Source organism: Schistocerca piceifrons, chromosome 1, assembly GCF_021461385.2.
Source record: "Schistocerca piceifrons isolate TAMUIC-IGC-003096 chromosome 1, iqSchPice1.1, whole genome shotgun sequence".
NCBI classification, from domain to species: Eukaryota; Metazoa; Arthropoda; class Insecta; order Orthoptera; family Acrididae; genus Schistocerca; species Schistocerca piceifrons.
Window position 1 is genome coordinate 778,000,605 of NC_060138.1, and position 22,737 is coordinate 778,023,341.

General features: G+C 40.9%; 1 protein-coding gene across 1 annotated transcript in view; it reads right to left on the bottom strand.

The window, feature by feature from the left end:
* Positions 1–18,809, bottom strand: part of LOC124788980 (DNA-directed RNA polymerase II subunit GRINL1A) — a 33,063-nt gene extending 14,254 nt beyond the window's left edge. The window contains exons 1-2 of the mRNA XM_047256272.1: positions 18,584–18,809; positions 4,259–4,507 (exon numbers count right to left, since the gene is read on the bottom strand). Coding sequence (XP_047112228.1) covers positions 4,259–4,507; positions 18,584–18,735 — 401 coding nt within the window. The 5' untranslated portion in view covers positions 18,736–18,809. The remainder of the gene's footprint in view (positions 1–4,258; positions 4,508–18,583) is intronic.
* Between the last annotated feature and the right edge of the window lie 3,928 nt (positions 18,810–22,737).

A 22,737-nucleotide genomic window follows, 5' to 3' on the forward strand; every position in this document is an offset into this window, starting at 1 on the left:
GACTGTTTTCTTAATAGTAAGTTAATTTTATATCAATCACTGTTACTCCAAAACCATGTTGTCCATACAATAAAAAGTTTCTTAAAGGTAAAGATAATTTACCTGTTCCTTCCATAACTTATCCACAATACAATAACCTGGCTTTTAATTCAGTGATACAGTACTCTTGGATGTCACAAAAATCTGACACAGTGGCAATATATCATCACACACATTACTTGTGTTTAGAGAGTCAACAACACAACTAAGTTATTCACTAAGTACATTTTATAGCACAGTAACACTTAGACAATGCAAATTTACTATCACACCCATGATTTTCAGATGCACAGATATTATGCAGTCAGAGCAGACTTTCGCAAATTTGCACATTTACTTCTTGACCCCCGATTTTCACTCTAACTGACAGTTGTTACTTCTGAGCTTTTGGACCATGGACTTTTAGGTGCATAGATATTAACATTACAACTGGACCCTGCAGACTGGCGGTTTTGGCATGTAGTGGGCTATTTAAGGACTGGTATAAAAGTATTTGTTAATTTCGGAAACTACATAATGTTTTGAAAATCGGCTAGGTTAGATTTTGCTGTTTTGAAAGAACTATGAATTTTAACAGTTGTCTGGTTTACAGTAATGATGAAGATTAGTGAATTATAGAAGTATAAAGTTTTAGCATCAGGAATATCCTAACTACGAGTGTGGCATCCACCATGAAAATAATTTTATATAATATTAAATTATTTAAATTCTTAATTAGTGGTTTAATTATTGAAGGGTATCATCTAATTAAAAAAAATATGGCACAACAAAAGAACAGTGTCAAAGTTCAGAATCTAATGACTGGCACTGGAAAATGTAGCAACATATGAACTTCAATGTTAATTATTTTGGATTTTAATTAGTTTGATGCTAAATAAAATGTTCCTGAAAAATGAGGTACCAGACTTTATAATGGTATATGTCATTCTATTCAAATATGCTGATTAGCTCACAATGTTTTCCCATTATGCATTATAGTAAAACTTTCAATTAGCCATTACTTTTAATTAACAATGTTCTAATGAAAATTATATACTTTACTGGGCTCACTATATCCAAATTAATCAGCATAATAAAAAATTAAAATTGAGCTTTGCCAAAGTAACATTTTGGAGTATTCATGAAATCAATCAATTTTTGAAAACATAGTGTAATTGCATAGATAAAAAGTCTACTCACCAAGTGGCAGCAGGACAACAAACATATAACAGTGCTGGAATTTGCAAGCTTTTGGAGCCAATGGCTCCTTCTGGAAAAAGGGCTGAAGAGGAAGAAAGAGGGGTGAAGGAAAAGAATTAGAAAATGGGGAGAGTTCGGAACAGTTGCCCACAATGCCGGGTTATGGGAAACTTACTTGGGTGGGATGGGAAAGAAAGACTGATTGTTCAGCTCTGCACAGGATGAGATCTCAAAACCTGAGAACTTAAAGGTGAAAGATAAAATAATAAGTAAGACAGAGATTAGTGACAAAACATCGTGCACAAGTTAGTACGAGCAGAAAGCTAGGTGCATTGCATGTGGTAGAGGTTGGGGACAGGGAAAAATACACAGGCCAGAAAATAGAAGATATAGAAAATTAAAAGGGACTGAAGAAAGACATAGATACTAAGGTGAAATGCTGAGACTGAAGAAATTAACGTAAATTGATGCTAGGTGGGTGGCAAAAAAAAAGCAATCAGAATAATGTGTGGGGTTCATCAAAGACACTCTTGCAGGCACTTGTTTCAGAAGATAGGTATCCTAACAACTGCCTCACAGTATATTTTTTCCTTGCTCACCGCTGTGTGCAAAAATTATTCCATCTACCAAGACAACAGTAAATTCCATGGTTATAACACCAGAAACAAAAACGATCTACATTTAGAAATGAAACGTCTCACTCTGGTACAAAAAGGAGTTTACTACTCCAGCATTAAGCTGTTCAATGCTCTACCACTACATATCAAATGTGTTCATACAGAACTGCCAAAATTTAAACAAGTTCTCAAAGATTACCTGACAGAGAAATCTTATTATACTGTGGATGAATACCTGAAAGAAAATGTATACCATCACTAAACGTATTATGTCTAGAAGTAGTTCAACTGATTTTATTGTGCATTTGGGCATTAGCACACTTTTTGTAACAACAGATTGGCTGTACATGTATTTACTCTTGTAGGCCTAATATCTGATTTAACTTTGTGCTCTTATCTTTAACCTTTATTTGAAACTCCTTTTTCTGTCAAATGGTAGTTATGTTATCTAGCTGACATTGTATCTGTTACTGTATTTATAGTATGTCTTACTTAAACTATGTACAATTTGCCATTGAAATGCCCTTGTATTTATTGTAAGTTTAAATTGAAACCTGTACAATTTGACACGTTCCATATCCTTGTGATTGACTCACTAACTGGATCTACAGAACAAGAAATAAATAAATAAATAAATGGCAAGAATCAAAGGTATGTTGTAATGCCAGTTCCCACCTTTGGAATTCTGAGAAACTAGTGCCTAGGGGAAGAATCCAGAGGGTACACGTGGTGAAACAAGCACCAAGATAATGGCTGTCACGTTGTAGAGCATGCTTTGCAATACGTATGTTGCCAGTATACATCCTCTATCTATACCCATTCATCCTAACTGATAACTTGGTGATAGTCGTTCCATTGTAAAAGACCAAACAGCATTTGCATAACAGCTGGTACATGAAGTGTCATGTCACAGATAGCTACCCCTTTGATAGTGTATATTTTGCCACTTACTGGTACAGAAGGTGGTAAGATGGTGCACAGGGCAAGTCTTACAGCAGAGACTGTCACAGGGGTAAGAGCCATGGGGCAGGGAAGTGGGTGGCAGAAGGAGCATAGGGTCTGACAAATCTGTCCAATATCCTTTGTCAGACCCTATGCTCCTTCTGTCACCCACTTCCCTGCCCCATAGATCTTACCCCTGTGACGGTCTCTGCTGTAAGACTTGCCCTGTGCACCATCTGTACCAGCCCTGCAAGTGGCAAAATACGCACTATCAAAGGGGTATGACTTCATGTACCAGCTCTTATGCAAATGCTGTTTGGTCTTATACAATGGCATGACTATCTCCAAGTTATTAGTTGGGACGAATGGGCATAGATACAGGAAGTATACTGGCAACATACATGTTGCAGAACATGCTCTACAACGTGCCAGTAATGACCTTGGTGCCTGTTTCACCACGTGTGCCATTTGGATTCTTCCCCAGACACCAGTTTTTCAGAATTCCATTTTGGGAACTGGCATTAGAACAATGTCTTTGGTTCTCGCCAATCCGTAGCCTCAATTTACATTAATTTCTTCGGTCTCAGAATTTTGTGCTAGTAACTATGACTTTCTTTACTCCCTTTTAGTTTTCTATATAATTTTTATTTTATGATCTGTCTTTTTTTTCCTGCACAAACCTCTACTACATGCAATGCACTTAGATTTCCACTCCATATGCAATGCAATTAGATTTCCACTCTTACTAAACTATACATGATGTTTTGTCAGTAATTTCTGTCTTACATATTACTCTATTTTCCACCTTTAAGCTCTCAAGTTTTCAAATCTAATCCTGCACAGTGCACAAAAATCACTTAGGACCATGTGTGAGAGCAGTCATGTCATACACCAGGGGTGCAGCAATTACTGTGCAATGTTCTATGTCACCCTTTTTTTCTATCTCACCACTGTTTAATGCTTCCTTTTCGTTCTACACTAACAACGGCCCATAAACAGTTAGTGTTGCTACAGCCTTTGTGTGTGTGTGTGTGAAATAGGTTTTCGTTTGTTTCCTCAGAAGCAAAGAAACATATGGGAAAAAAAAGAGAAAAGTGTTGAACACTTATTAGGCAGCTTATTCCTTCATGTTTAATCTACAGCAGCTTTCAATACATTCCCCAGTTTTATTCTTTTATTTATCAGTTGTTTCACTGAAATAATGACATATGTGTCACAAGCTTGGTATTTCATATTCATGTATGTGTACCGTTCCCTGTTATTCTTAAAACACATAAAAATTAAAGAATGACAAATAATTTAACAAAGTTCTGGAGGCAAATTAAGGAAAAATGTGTTCAGTCTCAAATGACAACTTCATACAACATTCTACCAAAAAGTATAACAATTTCATTAAATTTTCTACCACAAACCTCGAAAGTGATTCTGTAAAGATGATACACATTTCAATCACAAAACTGTTAGTAAAGCTCAAGTCATACCTTTGAAATTCCGAGTCTTCTGAAGATGAAATATTCTTCCTTCGTGTTTCATCTTGGCTTACTTTCTTTTGACCATTAACATTTAAACTGTGACTGCCTGACCATTCCACATCATCACTTCCAATTTTCATGTCAGCAAGAACACTGGTAACTTCTTCGGCTTCATTCCTGTTTGCCTGCTCTTCTTTCAAAGCACTTAAAAAATTTTGTATTTTTTCTCCTTTATCGGGTAACTTGCTAAGGAAAGGCCTGAAACAAAGAAACCACAACATCACTGCTAGTGATATCATTTGAAATTTTACAGTTAAATGACTTGGCACACCTCATTCTCCTTTTTCAGTCTCCCACAACCCCATCCAATACTTTTTTCCTGCACCATTGACCACATAGTCTTCCTCCTTTTTCACCTGGGTTTGTGTCTAGAGAAAGGAACATGTTCTTTACAAGAGTGAGTAAAGGTGGTCACATAAAATTATCTTTTGGTCATATTAAAACTTCAGATTGTGCTTTCCTGTTTTATCCAATACAAAACTTCTGTAATGAGCTGCCTCTGTATAATACAATTGTATGCTGTTCTGGATTTTCACTCATTTCTCATTTTGGTAACAAGTGGATCAGTAAGTGCAACCCAACTCTCCATGTTATCACAATTCATTCAAGACCTTACAGTTCACATTCTACACATTGGTGAACCTCGGGATATCAAAACTGCATTTAAACAATGGAAAATCCACACTGGAAATCAACAATTACGAAAAGGATATATCACTACTCTCTGCAAAGATGACACACCGATTTGCAGACTGGCATAACAAAAGGACTGATCCACACTGAGCTTTAGGCCAAAGTCTTCTTCTGGAAAGAAAGGAAACCATGCACAAGCACACCCCCTGCACACATGACCCCTATCTCCACTCTAGCCAGACTGAAACTGTTGTGCTGAACTAAAGCAGCAATCGGGAGTGGGGAAACGAAGGGGGGAGGGATAGCACAGTATGGGTGGGGAGAAAAAAGAGAGTTGTCTCGCAGGGTGCGCACAAACTACAGGGGGGAACGGGGAGCAGAAAAGGAGAGGGGGTAAGACTGACGTGTGAGATGGCAGAGAGGGAACACAATGCGGGTGAGGGAGCATGAAATGGAAGGAGGTTGTAGGAGAGAGGGGACGGCAGCTGCTAGGTAGAGGGTGTGAGGACAATAGGTTATCGTAGGTTGAGGATGGGATAATTTCGGGAGTGGAGAATGTTTTGTACGGATAACTCCCATCTATGCAGTTCAGAAAAGCTGGTGGTGGAGTGGAGCAGCTATTAAAATCAAGCGTATTATGTTTCACTGCATGTTGTGCCACAGGATGGTGCACTTAGCTCACTCACAGTTTTGCGGTGGCCATTCATTCTTGTGGTTGATGGTCACACCAATACAAAAAGCTGTGCAATGATTGCAACAGAGCTCGTATATGACATGGCTACTTTCACAGGTGGCCTGGGCTCTGGTGGGGTAGGATAGGCCTGTGACAGGACTGGAATGGGAAGGGGATGAGTGAATTGGGTATGTCTTGCACCTGGGTCTTCCACAGTGATATGATCCCTGCAGCAAGAGCTGGGATTTGGGATGGCACAGGAATGGACTAATGTGTTATTTCAGGTCACAATGACAGAAAATCAAACCCCAAGACAAAGGATGTGATTCAGTTGTTCCAGTTCAGGAAGGTATTGGGTGACATAAGGTGTATTTCTTTGTAGCTGTTCTTTCTTGGGTGGTGGCAGGATTGGGGGTGTGTGGAAATATGGCACAGGAAATCTGTTTGAAGACTAGGTCTGGGAGATAGCGCCTGTCTGTAAAGGGCTTTGTGAGACCTTCAAGTATACTGGGCAAGGGAGTTCTTGTCACTGCCAGGTTGTATGGGAGGCATTTTTTTGGTGTGGAAGGGATGGCAGCAGTCAAAATGCAGGAGTGGTTGGTGGGTTTAATGTAGACTGAGGTACAGTTGGAGCCATCAGGGAGGAGGTGTTCAATGTCCAAGAAGGCAGCACACCAGGTTGAAGCGCACCAGGTTACATGGATGGGAGAAGAGGTATTGAGGTAAATGAATGAGGATACAGTGCCTTGGCCCTGAATCCATATCATGAAGATATTGTCAATGGGCCTGAACCAGATGAGGGATTTGGGGTTTTAGAAGGCCATCCTCTAGATGGCCCATAAATAGGTTGGCATACGAGTGTGCCATGTGAGTGCCCACAGCTGTGCCACAATTTTGTTTGTATACCTTCCCTTCAAAGGAGAACAGCTGTGTATTAGGATAAAGTTAGTACCGTGTATCAGGAATGCGGTAGCGGTCTGGAGTCTGAAGGACATTGGGAGAGGTAACGTTGAATAACAGCAAGACAATGGGCATGAGGGAGTTGGTGTCACCAATGACTTGTAGTGGTCATGGTGGTTGTGGTGGAAATTCAGGGAAGGAAGAAGCTGATATCTCTGACATGAGAGAATGGTTCTGGAAATAGGTTGGAGGTGTTGGTCAACGAAGGCTGAGGGCACAATAACCAGCTACAATAGGGTATTCAGGACCATTGGGTTTGTGGATTTTGTTTTGAGGAGCATGTACAAGGTGGGTGTGCAGGATGTCATGGGGAAGAGGACGGAAGTGGATTCAGAGAAGAGGTTCTCAGAAGGGGCTAAGGCTATGAGAATGAACTGGAGGTTGTGTTGGACTTCTGGGATGGGATCACTCTGACAGAGTTTATAGATGGAGTAGTCAGACAATCGGCAAAGACTTTCTGCCAGGTAGTCTTTGTGAGCCATAACAACAGAGGTGGAACCTTTGCCTGCAGGTATGATGATTAGGTGAGGGTCTATTTTGAGGCTGTATATGGCTGTCCTTTGTTCTGCTGAAAGGTTGGTGTTCTTAGGAAGGGACTTGGGTGAGGACGGGAGGCCAAGTTGGAGGTAAGGAAATCCTGAAAAATGGACGGGGTGGTTAGGTGGGAGAGAGAGGTTATCACAGTTGGATGCTGGTATCAACTGGGATAGGCAGGGTTCAGTGTTGGGATTAGGTTAACTTTGGTTGGAGGGATTGGTGGCAACGAAGTGTTTCTATTGCAGAGATCAGCAGTCGGAGAGTAGGCCTTTGACAAGTGCAACAGGGTTAAACCTGGGTGTAGGGCTGCAGGTGATGCTTTTGAATAGGACTGAAACTTTTGGGCGGCTGAGGAGTTTGGTAGAAAGGTTACCAGCAGTGTTCTGGGATTGTTTTGGCTCTGGATTTGGTGGAGTGTTGGTAGGGAGATTTGAGAGATGTGGAAAGTTGAAAAGGTCAGTTAGTCAGGGTCTGGGTGCTATGAGGGTTTCATGAGGAGGAACAATGTGTGTAGGATATAGGTTGGATAGTGCTGCTCTAAGGTGGCAGAAGGCTATCAGCAAGTTTTATAGCTTATGGAGGTGGTGTCTGGAATGCTCTTCCAGGTGCTGGACAGCAAGGGATTCAATTACAGAGACATGATGTATATAGTAGAGACTGCACAGCAGCAATATCATAGGGGGACAGCACAGGTGGTTCTGGGATGCCAAAGTATGGGTGGGGGAGATAAGAGCACCGTCTGGTGGAGCATGCAAAGACTAGAAGGCATCAGGACCAGGTTGTGCCCAGAGGCTATGGGGAGAGGGGAAAGGGGGAAAGACTAGTGGGTATGTTGGCTGAGAGCAAGCACAGTGAGGGTGAGGGGGGTGTGAATTGGCAGACTGTGTGGAAACTGTTGTGTGGAGGGTGTGGGGACAAGGTTGAGGCTGGGATAATTTTGGGAGCAGAGGGTGTGTTGCAGGGATAACTCCCACGTGCACAATTCAGAAAAGCTGGTATTGGAGGGGTGGATCAAAGTGGCTCAGGCTGCGAAGCAATTATTACAATCAAACACATTATGTTCAGATGCATGTAGTGCAACAAGATGATCCACTTTCCTCCTGGCTACAGTTTGGCTATGGCCGTGGATATGTGTTTTTGGAAGTAACAGGCTTGTGAGGGACATGGGCTGGTAGAATCTGCAAAGGTGATTAGGCTGTTGGAGAGGGGGGTGGGAGATTCCATGGTTTAGGCAGCATTTAAGGAGTATGATATGGGACCGGGTTTTAGCCAGAGAAAGGGATACTTTTTTTGAAATGCGGCAGAAAGATCAAGCAAGGGTCCATTGTGGCAGGTATGGTGTTGGGAAACAGGAAATGACATAGGAAATAGGAAAATGAAGGCATTAGGTGGCTATGAGAGGAGCTGCATAACAGAAAAGGATGCGTGAAAATACAGACACACAAAAATACTCACAAATATGTAAAAATACGCAGGAACAAATACGTAAAAAATATACAAAAACTTGGGAAAAAGGGTGCGAATGGATGAGGTATGGAGACATTTGTGTGTTGGGCTCACGTAAGAGAGAGGGGGGGGGGGGGGGGGATTGGTTAGGTTGAAATTCACAAGTTTGTGTGGCACAGGTTGGTAAGAAAAATAAGTGAAAATATGCAGATATGAGGGAAAAAATGGAACCAATAAAAATAATTTAATTATCGTCGGGAAGAATTTGGGCCATGAGGAGAGGCATCAACAATTCGCACCGCCACGTAGCCACATGCTGTGCACAGGCAAGACTGATGATACAGTGTGGCTCTATGGTGGGCGAACTCGGGTTTATGACAAACCAAGATGAAAAGTTTGCATAAACTGAGTTCAAATCGAGTTAAACCAAGTAAAAAAAAGCTGATACAATATTCTGCTTCATACTCTCTTTTGCATCTGCGCAGATTACGACTCAGTTCAGTAAACCAACCCGAGCTTCACAGTTCCCCAATCAATCAGTGATTGCATACATAACAGTCACGAGCACGATGGAAACACCATAAGATGCATTTTTTGGATTTTCCACTGAAGATTTTGAAGATAGACTTGTGAAAAACCTGAAACATGCAGTACAGATTTTGAACACAATCGGACAATCATAAGGTAGATGAATGGCTGTTCATGATTATAACTGGATACCTCGCTACAGGTCGCCATGTTGGATGTTTTGGTTTCAAACTTTGAAAGCACACTTGCGAAACATCCCAAATTCGCAGTACAAATTTTGACAGCCACTGCTCAATTGTAGGGTGGCCAAAAACCTGTTCAAAATAATGATTACATACCCCACTACAGGTTGTAATTTTATGTCTGCTGCTTGGAAAACAGACTATTTTGCTGTATAGATTCTGACAGCTATCAGACGACTCTACGGTAGCCAAATTTCTGTTCACAAGCATGACTACAGGCTGCAATTTTGGGTCTTTTGGTTCTGAATTTTGCAAATACACTTGTGAACAACCATTGGGTGATCATAAGGCAGCGCTGTCTGCCCAGTAGATTTCCTGTACCATATCCCTTTACACACCCAATCCTCCCACCACCCCGAAGCAGCATAGCAGCACTCCCTTTGTCACTCAGTACCATCCTGGCCTGGGACAACTGAAACACATCCATCTTCAGGACTTTCCATTATCCGTCATCATGGCCTGAAATGAGAGACATCCTACCCAAGATCCATCCCACCCCTCCTGAAGTGGTGTTCTGTCACCTACACCTCCACAACACCTTAGTCCACCCCCATGTCATTCCCAAGACCAGTCCCTTGCCACAGGGATTATAGTGCTTTGGAAGATACTGGTGCAAGATCTACCCAATCCCCCCATTCAGCACTTCCTATTCCAGTCTTGTTAAAGGTTTATTCTACCCGGTCAGAGGCAAAGCCACCTGTGAAAGCAGGCACATCATGTATCAGCTCTACTACAATAACTGCACAGATTTTTACAATGGTATGACTACCAATCAGCTTTCCAGCAAGATGAAAGGCCATAGCCACACTGTGACCAGGAGGAAAGTGGATCATCCTGTGGCACTACATGCATCTGAACATAATGTGTTTGATTTTAATAATTGCTTCATGACCCGAGTCACCTGGATCCACCCCTCCAATACCAGGTTTTCTGAATTGTGCGTATGGGAGTTATCCCTGCAACACACTCTCTGCTCCCAAAACTATCCCAGCCTCAGCCTTGTCCCCACACCCTCCACACAACAGTTTCCACACAGTCTGTCCTACAACCTCCAGCCAATTCACACACCCCCTCACCCTTATTGTGCTTGCTCTCTGCCAACACACTCACCGGTCTTTCCCCCTTTCCCCCGTCCCCATAGCCTCAGGGCACAACCTGGTCCTGATGCCTTCTAGTGTTTGCATGCTCCACCAGACCGTGCTCTTCTCTCCCCCACCCATACTCCGGTATCCGTCCCACTTCCCTGTCCCACTCAACAGTGTTGATTTTGTTCAATACAACAGTTGCAGTCTGGCTAGAGTGGCTGGAGACAGTGATCATTTGTGCATGAAATGTGCCTGCTTGTGTGGATGTGGGTGTGTTTTTCTTTTTTCTCCAAAGGAGGCTTTGGCTGAAAACTTTGCATGTAACAGTTTTTCTGTTATGCCTGTCTGCAGTTCAATTTGTTGTCTTTAAGGTGAGTACCAACTGGTCCTTTTCATAACTGTTGATGTTCCACTGTTTGATTTTGCCTAGCTCCTTTTCTTCCATCGCACAACCCTGTGGTGTTTTCCTTTGTTACTATCCCTGAAACATTTCTCTACTCACTGTCCACTCTCTCTCTTCTTTCCTGTTTGTTTTTTTCATCGCCTTCCGAACTGCACTCACTCTGACATCCGAGCCACAATGTATCAACAACCTCATCTGTGCACAGCACACAGCTATGTGACTGCACAGATTGTTGGTGCATCTTCTCATGCTCCAAATTCTCCCCGCCACTAGTTAAATTATTCCTATTTGACCATTTTCATTTGATATGAACTGATATCCCATTAACCGCAGTTCCACATCAGCAGTCATCCTCTTTGTCAGAGCACAGTAAATCTTGAGAGTGTGGTTTTTTATATGATTATTAATGTTTGTCTCAGAGTCCTGATTAGCAAGTAGGCTAATGTTCTATTCCCTGGAACACAAAATATTCCACTGTAATGCTGCACATTAAGTCACTGATGCCAGCTTGGAATTTACATTATTTGATGACTGGTGACACTGGCCATATCTCAGCTCATAAGCCTCAGGTTTGTTATACCAGAATTTAACTTCAGCCAGTATGGCCCAACCTCTTAAAGAGCTTTATTGACATATCCCCTGCCTCCAAATAATCTTGGGGACATACACTATCTGCACAGTTCAGATGACTAAAGCTCCTGAAACATATTTATATGTCAGCTTTCTTAATTACTACAGGAGCTCTCCTGTTATGTGGTCATCTGATAGTGCCTGTGTTCAAAAGTCTGTGCCTCATTGTAGTATGAGGAGAACTCTATTTTTCCATATACTATCCCTTAGTATCCTTAATTGTCTATATAAACATGGACAATGTGGCTGCTTTTGCTGATAATGTTATTAAGAACAAGGCACGAAGTTATTTCAAGTGGAGAACTGGTGAATATATAAAACTAAATATCAGACAAAATTACACATTACTACACAAAGGAAAGTAGTCTCCACCAAGAAAGCCCATCTTGAAGCAATACCTGGTTAGTTGGTTACTTACATGTTCCATGGATTGTTTTGCATGATAGATCGTAATGATAAGGAATGAGTAATTTTACATTTACGTCGTACATTAATTTGTACAGTTGGAACATTCTGAAATTTTCACAGCATTTTTTTTTTCTTTTTTACAAAAAAGAAAAGAGATATACAGAAGTGAGTTCAAATTCCTATCACTACCATATACACGTTAAAGTAATACAAATTCTTCAGTGGCACAGGAGTTGTCAAGGAGAAAACTTCTTCAGTTTGTTTTCAAATTTTACTTTGCTGTCTGTCAGACATTTTATATCACTGGGAAAATGATTAATTTTTTGTTTGTTGCACCATTGTGCACCCCTTTCCTGCTAACCTTAATATGAAATTAATGTGTGTCATTTTTCTTTATGGTATTGTAATTATATACATTGTTGTTCCTTTTGAACTATAGTGGAATATTTGCAACAAACTTCACAAGGGAATAAATATACTATGAGGCAGTAGTCAGCATGCCCAACTTCTTAAACAGATGTCTACAAGATGATTGCAGGTGAGCATCACATATAAAGCAATGACAGTCTGGTTATGCATTGGCGAAGTCATCTAATGGGTCATGGATAGGTATGTGAAAATGTAGCAACCAGATTGTGGGATATTTGGGTGTATTTATCAGCACATTAGACAAAGTATAACACAGCATAAAGGAGTCTAATGACAGCATGAGCCACAGGTATATTCCTTGAATTGTGTCACCATAGGCTGTATATTAGGTGGCACTATTAAAAATAGCTGGCCTCCCCTTTGAATGCACATGCAATATTTCTACTTCTGAAATAGAATAAACAGCTACAACAATTGACATATCTACGCAATAATCAATTGTTAGCATTCTTCTGTCATCATTTCAGTTTATTTCACCAGTGAAATTAGATGTCTCTCTTTGCAGTCTGCAAAATGACTTCCTCAATAGAAGAAAGAACTGAAATTGTGGAAACTATGTGAAAACAGGTTCAATTAATCAAACTCGCAAAATTTTTGGGGTCGAGTAGCTGGATAGAAGACTACCAGGAATGAGAGCAAACAGAATCTGTATAAAAATTGGCACACCTATGCACTGTGCAAAAAGTAAACTGACAAAGAATCCCTTCAGTTCACACAGCAGAAGTTGTTGCAGACATTTGCCGAAGAATTATTTAGAGCCCAAAGAAGTCTACATGTAAACTGGCCCAAAAGGCACATGTAAGTAGGAGGAGATGCCAGCAAATACTGAAAAGTCTTAACTTGGAGCCATATCGTCTGACAGTTGTGCAGCAGTTATGGGAGGATGGCTGTCAGAAACATGTAGACTACTGCACGTGGTTTTCAAATAACGTCAACAGTGGTTTGTTAGGCACTTTCCATTTTATCATGAGTGATGAAGCATAGTTTCATCAATACGGTTATGTGAATTCACAGAACACGAGGCACTGGGCACTGGAGAACCCTAACACTGTGTGTCAGCAATGACACCACGATGCGGAAAAAAAAAAAAAAAGCATTTGGTGTGGTGTAACAGGAACATACATAATTTGACTGTTTTTAACACTAACCTCAAGACAGATAAATTTATGGAAATTTTTGATACATGTTGTGCTCAACTCAATGAACACAGGGTTGCCACAAGTTTCCCCAAGTGAAATTCCCTGATTTCCACACAAGTTTTAGCATTTTTCCCTGACGAATTTTGAGACCTCAAGGATAAAATAACACATAAGTTGACGATCAGTCTTTGCAACTATGGTACAAAAAACAGTAGTACAAACAAGGAAATATATAAAACAAACCAGCAAGGAGAAGGTGTTTCCTGGTGTGAGCAAAATCTTAAGTAATAACATAAAATCTTTTGTAATGAACAGTTTTTAGAAGGAGAAATCAAGCCAAATGCTATGTGTGTTTCATTAAGACCAATGATATTTTTCTTATTCCAATAAAACAGAACTAATTCGGTGACAAAAATACACATTTCCTTGGAGTCACAAGACAGATTTAAAATACCTTCACTGATTTCAGAAATAACCTCAGAAAAAAGTAGGCCTCTTGCGAGAAGAGTGTAAGGTGGGAAAGAATTGTGTAAACCAATGCTGTATGTGACCACCAGTAAAATGTTGGTTCTACTATGTTCATTATTGTCAGCTATTTCCTACTTTATTATATATATATTATTTTACAGGTATTGTGCGATTTTTCTTTCAAGAAATATACGAGTACAGAGTGTACATACCGCCAGCAACTGACACAATTTTCTTCTTATTATCATCCCCACTTTATAATATTTAAACTACTTTTCAAGTGCCAAAATGTACTAGAACAAATAAAATTTTTATAAAACACTACACTGTGCAATGTGCTTGCGGTGAGACAGTCGCAATTCCTGAACTCCCATCGTCCATGGTCTCTGGCCTGTTGGGGAGCACCATGGGTCCATGAATAAAAAACCCTGAAAATCCGCTACATTACACCACACACAAACAGACCGGCCTGGGAGCAGATCGGTGAGACTAGATCCAACAAGCAGGCCCTGCACATTAGTTGGAACTGTACGGCTTCAGATCAGTAGGCTCGATGCATTACAGATACCTGCACAAATGGCCTTCGGTTTTGGCGCATCATGGAAATCCACCCAAGTGGCCAGCTATTCACGAGCCACAGACAGCATGTTAATGAAATGAAATGACGGTGATCAATTCATGCGACAGTTAATTTGTTCAAATACTCTGAGAATCAATAATAATGAGGATTGACAGCAACTTACCATAAAGATGATTGCCAAGCCACAGACAGGCACATAGAAAGACTATCTCACTCACAACTAAGTTTTCAGCCATAGCTCTTGTCAGAAAATAAGAGCACGCACACATTCACAACTCATACACACAACTGACTGCAAGCTGAGGGGAGTGGTAGGACGGGGAGAAGCAGTAGGAATGAGAGTAGGGAAGTGGTGCATGAATTCAGCTACACCCAGCCAACGATGATGCATGACAACTCAGTAAACAACCCATTTCATCTACTGAGACAAAAATGATATTTTTCCAGTTTTATTTTTCTTTTTTCAATTTTTCCTGATGTGTTTGAAATTCCCTTATTTCCAGAATCTGTGGCAACCATCAAGCAAGATGGGGCAAAATGTCATGCATCTGAAATATTCCTGGAACGAGTCCATGTCTTCACTGAGGGACAAACTGTCAGCTAGTATTTATGGTCACCACGTTAGCCGGATCTAACACCACATGATTTTTTTCCTGTGAGAACACTTAAACAGAAAGGTCTATGACACAAACCTGAACAGAATACAGGAATTGAAAGGCAAATCAGTTGAACTTTATGCCGAGTGTGTATGAATATGCTTAGACGTGAACAACTGTGCACTGGTGTTGCAGGCGGCTACTTTCAACATCCTCTATAAATGTGTTTTTCACTGTAAATAAATGGTACGTCCATTTCAGCTTTTCATTTCTGTAAATTCACTGCAGTTCCTTTATACATGCATGGGCTACCTTTATCTGCGCCACCCTGTAGATATCTGGGTTGTTTTTGTTTACTTGTTTCAGTCACAGATGTCAGCCAGTCACCGTTTTCTTTATAATGTAATTCATTACTTGTGTGTGTGTGTGTGTGTGTGTGTGTGTGTGTGTGTGGACACAATGAACAGTAATGTATCCCTCGGTCCAGGTTAGGTTGGAATGTGATAACTTGGTTGTGACGTGACAATGCATGTACCATAACAAAAAGCTACTGATGTTAAATAAAGCTAGTAGTGTCACATTTATCTGCAGTGTAGGCCTAGGTTAGGTTGGTAGATGACAGCCTGGTTGTGCGTTAGCGAAAGTCAATGAATGTGTCATTCGACTGGAGACATGAAAAGGTAGCATCTACCTTTGCTAAAATTCACATCCAAATTATTTTTGTTTGTAAATGATTAGATGCACAAAATTAAAAGGTTGTTATACAATGTGCCTGAAGGTGAAGCCTTTATGTTTTGAAATTTACTGTTAAGAAAAGTGGTGATTGATGAGATTTTTGAATGGAATGGCTTCTGCAAAAACTTCAACAATTTTCCAAAGTGGTCTATGCTTGTTTTCTTCTTCTGGAACTATTTACACTTCAACAAATGTATGTTTCTGATGAGAAGCAGCAGCATTTTCCTGCTGGTGAACAGAGCGCTTCTCTGATGGCAGGTGTTTGACATTATTTTTCTTTTTTCAACCAATTCAATAACTACCATATCCAAAATCTGCAGAATGTTTTGGGTGCATTCATAGCTGTGTGACCTATATTTGGCAGAGCTACAAATAGAATTGAGAAAGTGCTTTGCACAGAAGACGACTTGATATTAGCACTAATGGCACTTTAGGGGGAAGACTTTCAGTGTGGCTGAAATACGTTCATAAGTCTTCTTTTTTCTATCACTGCACCAGCTTTTGAGATTTGACTAGAACAAATGTACACACTGCTTTGTTTGAAGATGCTAAGTACCACAGCTGAGTCCTACATTGCATTATGTGGTGTGTATCTTATACAGACCATTCAACTGCCTGTACCGGTGTCGCACCAGAGCATCAAGTCTGCTGATATGTTGTTGGGTTTGTGGTCTTTTTATGTTGCAAAAACATTCGTCTTGCCCAGATTACCTTTCCAAACTGGGCTTCACCAGATGATGTACAATACCAGCAACCGAAAATTACTTACATGTTCTATATGCAGAAAATAAAACTATTACCAACCATTTATGATAAAATAGTTCATCTGGGTACGAATCATTCTGAAATAGCATTTATTTAGCAATTTTGTGTTTTTGGAATTTTAGGCAGAATTTGCACCTGTATTTGCATTTATCACAAATGCAAATATTTCAGGTCCCTAGTCGTCCCAAAATTTTTTTTTAAAATAGAGACTGCATGGTCCAGAGTTACATTTCTGATAAAAACCCTGTTTTTCACAATGTGATCTTAAAGTTACAAGATTTTATTTTTCAAATGTTTTAGTATTATTAGTGACATCAACCACTTGTTGTTTCTCAAGGCTCATATCTCCACCTTGTTAATGACACCATTGGTCCATCAGCACAATATCATGTTGTTAACTAATCACAAATATAGAAAATCAGTAAAAATAGGCAGCAGATTTAGTAAATATATGGGCAAACTGATATTAAAACTTGCCACAAAGCAGTCGTGTTATCAGGTTTGACAGGCACGAATTCATATTCTGTTCATATCACACATGTACAGAGTCTTAACCATTACGCCATGTTAAATTCATGGCAAAATAAACATACTAAAAATGTACTGCACAGATATTCCAAAAATATTAATGACAAATATGAAAGATGCTTTGAGATAGTTTAGTTCATAAGGAACGGGCACCTAATGAATACAAGGAATATAGAGCCAGAGAGACAATCACTATGAAAACTGGAAGAGGCTTTGTATCAACTGCAACAGAAAGTGAGGAAGAGCAACCTAGTGTCATGTCAGCTGCTGCTGCTGATCAAGTACTGAGTGTAAAGTTGTGAATAGTATACGTAGCTGACCAAGCAGAACAGCTTGCACAATTCATATTACATTGGTAATCACCTTACACAAATTTTATCGTTATTAGTAAGTTGTTATTCTAACTAAAATTTTTACCTGCACCATAAAAAACAAACTATCGGAAATATTGTGAAGCCTACCTGTATTGTGCCTTATTGTTTTCAGATAAGAACTACTGTCTGTAATACCATAAAGCTGCATGCTACTAAAATTGGTTGTCAACAAGATGTGAGAGAGAAGTTGTTCAGGCATGTTTTCTATATATTTTGGAATATGGGACAAACTGTTTCTGGTGACTTCTTACTGAATAATAATTATAGCTTATTCGGTTTGTTACCCCAATTGACTTTCTAGCTATGAAAATATCTTGCATGAAAAAGTCTGTAATATGCAATTACCAAAACATAACAAAACATAGAGTGATGCAACAATCCTCAAACGAAACATGTACAATATTATTTAGCTGCAGTCGTTGCGTGAACAACTCAGCATACCACTGCTGTACAACACTTCAATTGCATTAGCGAACCCATAACAACGGCCATATCGGCCGGCTTTTCGTTAGTCAACCTAATTAAATTGCTGTGTATCACTGTTGACGTACAACTAACAATGCCGAAGAAAAAGAGTCACAGAACTGAGCAGTACCGACTATACACTTAAGGACAGAGACTAAAGTGGGTGCTGTTGTCAACTGTCGTGAGTGAAGTGAATAAAACATGATACGCTGCCGACATTTGCACTGTTACGCACATATTTTCACTGCAATACAAACGCAAAGGTAAATGTGGTATGAAATCAAACAAAACGCAAGACTTCCTAAGGAGCCACAGGTCCTTCAAACTAACATACTTTGGACTTATATCTGAACAACTTGGGAAAGTTTATCGGTGGAATTCGGGTTCACCACGAATGCTATGGAGACTTGATAATCAATAAAAGATCTTTCTTTCTCTTGCCAAAAAAGTTGTGAATTCAGAGCCCCGCATTTCCATGCAAAAGTCTGATTGTGAGGATATAACATACCACTGAATACAAGTATGATTTATTGCCTAGTTCCCGTCAATTAGTCAGAGGAGCTTATTTCCTACTCACTGACTGTATTGTCACATTTTGAACCAACATTCCGCGATTTATACGAATGATTAACGGCGAAATAAGATCTTACTTATTGGATACAAGTTTCTCCTGTCTGGTAATAAGGTCCAATAACTGCGAATATGGAATCGTCGACAAATCATCCAAATGTCCTTGTTTTTCTTTGCCAGATAGAGGAGGCAATTTGCCAGGTATCCTCTTGATTATTCGATCATGGAACATGGCCCGAACATACAAGTCACAATGCAACACAGCAGTTTAACCCATTGTGCAAAAAAGTCAAAACAAATACTACTGTTTACCTGACCGATATCGATAGCACGGACTTTCGAGGACGCCAATTTCAAGATACCTACATCGTTCATAGAAGCAAGGAATATGATGATGGGAGGTAGCATCGATAGGACAAAGTGTCGTCGTAACTGCCATCTGCTGTGCAGCGAGCTACGTTAATTTAACTATTAACTGTATTTTTCTTACTTGTCACTTCTTCTTCCGTTTGTTTTTGCTTTTAGGAAGCTTTAATTTTCGAGTACTAGTAATAGTGTTCCATAGATTTCGTGTCTGTTTTGAATACAGTCAGAGAGAGTCCATTTAGTCAGCTGTAGTACCAGTAGTGCTAGCGTTTGTTTTGAATACAGTCCAGAGACAGGTAGTGCTTATTTTCATTGTTTTCAACAAGAAGTGTCTAGTAACCACAGTTTAGTCAGCTATCAGCCGCCTTTAGTGGATTAGCAGTTTAGTTAAAAGTTGATTAACCCTCTACAGTAAATTGATTCTTAGGATGGATAGGATGTGTGACTGCTGTGTATGGACGCAGGAGGAGCTGGCCACTGTTTGCGAACAGCTGAACGTGTTGATGGCCACGGTCGGCCGTCTTCAGGCTGCTGCCTCGGAGTGTAGCGGCAGTGGGGAGTATGGTGTGTCGCATGGTACACCCCAGGTGTTACATGCTTCGCTCACGGTCCCTGCTGTCGAGACATCTTCACGGGTACCGGGCGCGGTTAGGGCACCCTCTCCCAAAGGGAGTGGCGGGTTCAGTGGCGTTCGCAGCGCACGAGGCGGAGGGTCAATGTGGAGGCTGGCCATGTGGCATCGCCCGCTCAACCTGTGAGTGGACGTGTGGCCCCTCCTTCAGCAAGGTCCGAGCAGACACACGGGGGGAGGGGTTTATTAGTGATTGGGAGCTCCAACGTTAGGGAGATAGCGGAAAGGTCGGGAAAGAAGGCCAGTGTTCACTCTGTCTGCTTGCCGGGGGGTCTCATCCGAGATGTGGAGGAGGCCCTGCCGGCGGCGATATAGAGCACTGGGTGCACCTGACTGCAAATTGTTGGTCATGTCGGCACCAACGACTCCTGCCGTCTGGGTTCAGAGGTCATCCTTAGTTCATACAGGCGGTTGGCAGAGTTGGCGAAGGCGGAAAGCCTCGCTCACGGGGTGGAATCTGAGCTAACTATTTGTAGTATCGTTCCCAGAACCGATTGCGGTCCTCTGGTTTGGAGCCGAGTGGAAGGCTTAAACCAGAGGCTCAGACGATTCTGCAGAGATCTCGGGTGCAAATTTCTCGACCTCCGCTATCAGGTAGAGTAATGTAGGGTGCCCCTGAATAGGTCAGGCGCGCACTACACGCAGGAAGCGGCTACAAGGGTAGCGGAGTACGAGTGGAGTGCACATGTGGGTTTTTTAGGTTAGAGAATTCCCTCCCTATGCCTGACAAGACGCCTCCTGAGACGCGACAAGGTAATAGTAGGCAAAACGCAACAGAGAATAACAGTATTAATGTGGTAATAGTAAACTGCAGGAGTGTCTGTAGAAAAGTCCCAGAGCTGCTGTCATTAATCAACGGTCACAATGCCCACATAGTACTAGGGACAGAAAGTTGGCTGAAACCAGATATAAACAGTAATGAAATTCTAAACTCAGATTGGATTGTATACCATATAGACAGGCTGGACAGTGAAGGGGGAGTCATGTTTATAGCGATAAAAATGCAATATCATCGAAGGAAATTGACGGAGATCCGAAATGTCAAATAATTTGGGTGGAGGTCACGGTAAAAGCAGGCTCAAACATGATAATTGGATGTCTCTATAGGCCCTCTGGCTCAGCAGCTGTTGTGGCAGAGCACCAGAAGGAAAATTTGGAAAATATTTGGAGTAGATTTCCCGGCCATGTTATAGTTCTGGGTGGAGATTTTAATTTGCTGGATATAGACTGGGAGACTCAAACATTTATAATGGGTGGCAGGGACAAAGAATCCAGTGAAATCTTTTTAAGTGCATTATCTGAAATTTACCTTGAGCAGTTAAACAGAGAACCGACTTGTGGAGATAACATATTAGACCTTCTGGTGACAAATACAACCGAATTATTTGAAACAGTTAACGCAGAACAGGGAATCAGCGATCATAAAGCAGTTACTGCATCGATGATTTCAGGCGTAAATAGAAATATTAAAAAATGTAGGAAGATTTTTTTGTTTAGCAAAAGTGACAAAAAGCAGATTTCAAGGTACTTGACGGCTCAACACAGAAGTTTTGTCTCAAGTACAGATAGTGTTGAGGATCAGTGGACAAAGTTCAAAACCATCGTACAATACGCATTAGATGAGTATGTGCCAAGCAAGATCGTAAGAGATGGAAAAGAGCCCCCGTGGTACAACAACCGAGTTAGAAAACTGCTGCGGAAGCAAAGGGAACTTCACAGCAAACATAAACTTAGCCAATGCCTTGCAGACAAACAAAAATTACGCGAAGCAAAATGTAATGTGAGGAGGGCTATGCGAGAGGCGTTCAATGAATTCGAAAGTAAAGTCCTATGTACTGACTTGGCAGAAAATCCTAAGAAATTTTGGTCTTATGTCAAAGCGGTAGGTGGATCAAAACAAAATGTCCAGACAATCTGTGACCAAAATGGTACTGAAACAGAGGATGACAGACTAAAGGCCGAAATACTAAATGTCTTTTTCTAAAGCTGTTTCACAGAGGAAGACTGCACTGTAGTTCCCTCTCTAGATTGTCGCACAGATGACAAAATAGTAGATATCGAAATAGACGACAGAGAGATAGAGAAACAATTAAAATCGCTCAAAAGAGGAAAGGCCGCTGGACCTGACGGGATACCAGTTCGATTTTACACAGAGTACGCGAAGGAAGTTGCCCCCCTTCTTGCAGCGGTGTACCGTAGGTCTCTAGAAGAGCGTAGTGTTCCAAAGGATTGGAAAAGGGCACAGGTCATCCTCGTTTTTAAGAAGGGACGTCGAACAGATGTGCAGAACTATAGACGTATATCTCTAACGTCGATCAGTTGTAGAATTTTGGAACACGTATTGTGCTCGAGTATAATGACTTTTCTGGAGACTAGAACTCTGGGTTTCGAAAAATACGATCGTGTGAAACCCAGCTGGCGCTATTCGTCCATGAGACACAGAGGGCCATAGACACGGGTTCCCAGGTAGATGCCGTGTTTCTTGACTTCCTCAAGGCGTTTGATACAGTTCCCCACAGACGTCTAATGAACAAAGTAAGAGCATATGGACTATCAGACCAATTGTGTGATTGGATTGATGAGTTCCTAGATAACAGAACGCAGCATGTCATTCTCAATGGAGAGAAGTCTTCCGAAGTAAGAGTGATTTCAGGTGTGCCGCAGGGGAGTGTCGTAGGACTGTTGCTATTCACAATATACATAAATGACCTTGTGGATAACATCTGAAGTTCACTGAGGCTTTTTGCGGATGATGCTGTAGTATATCGAGAGGTTGTAACAATGGAAAATTGTACTGAAATGCAGGAGGATCTGCAACAAATTGACGCATGGTGCAGGGAATGGCAATTGAATCTCAATGTAGACAAGTGTAATGCGCTGAGAATACATAGATAGAAAGATCCTTTATCATTTAGCTACAATGTAGCAGGTCAGCAACTGGAAGCAGTTAATTCCATAAATTATCTGGGAGTAGGCATTAGGAGTGATTTAAAATGGAATGATCATATAAAGTTGATCGTCGATAAAGCAGTTGCCAGACTGAGATTCATTGGCTGAATCCTAAGGAAATGCAATCCGAAAACAAAGGAAGTAGGATATAGTACACTTGTCCGCCCACTGCTTGAATATTGCTCACCAGTGTGGGATCCGTACCAGATAGGATTGATAGAAGAGATAGAGAAGATCCAATGGGGAGCAGCGCGCTTCGTTACAGGATCATTTAGTAATAACAAAAGC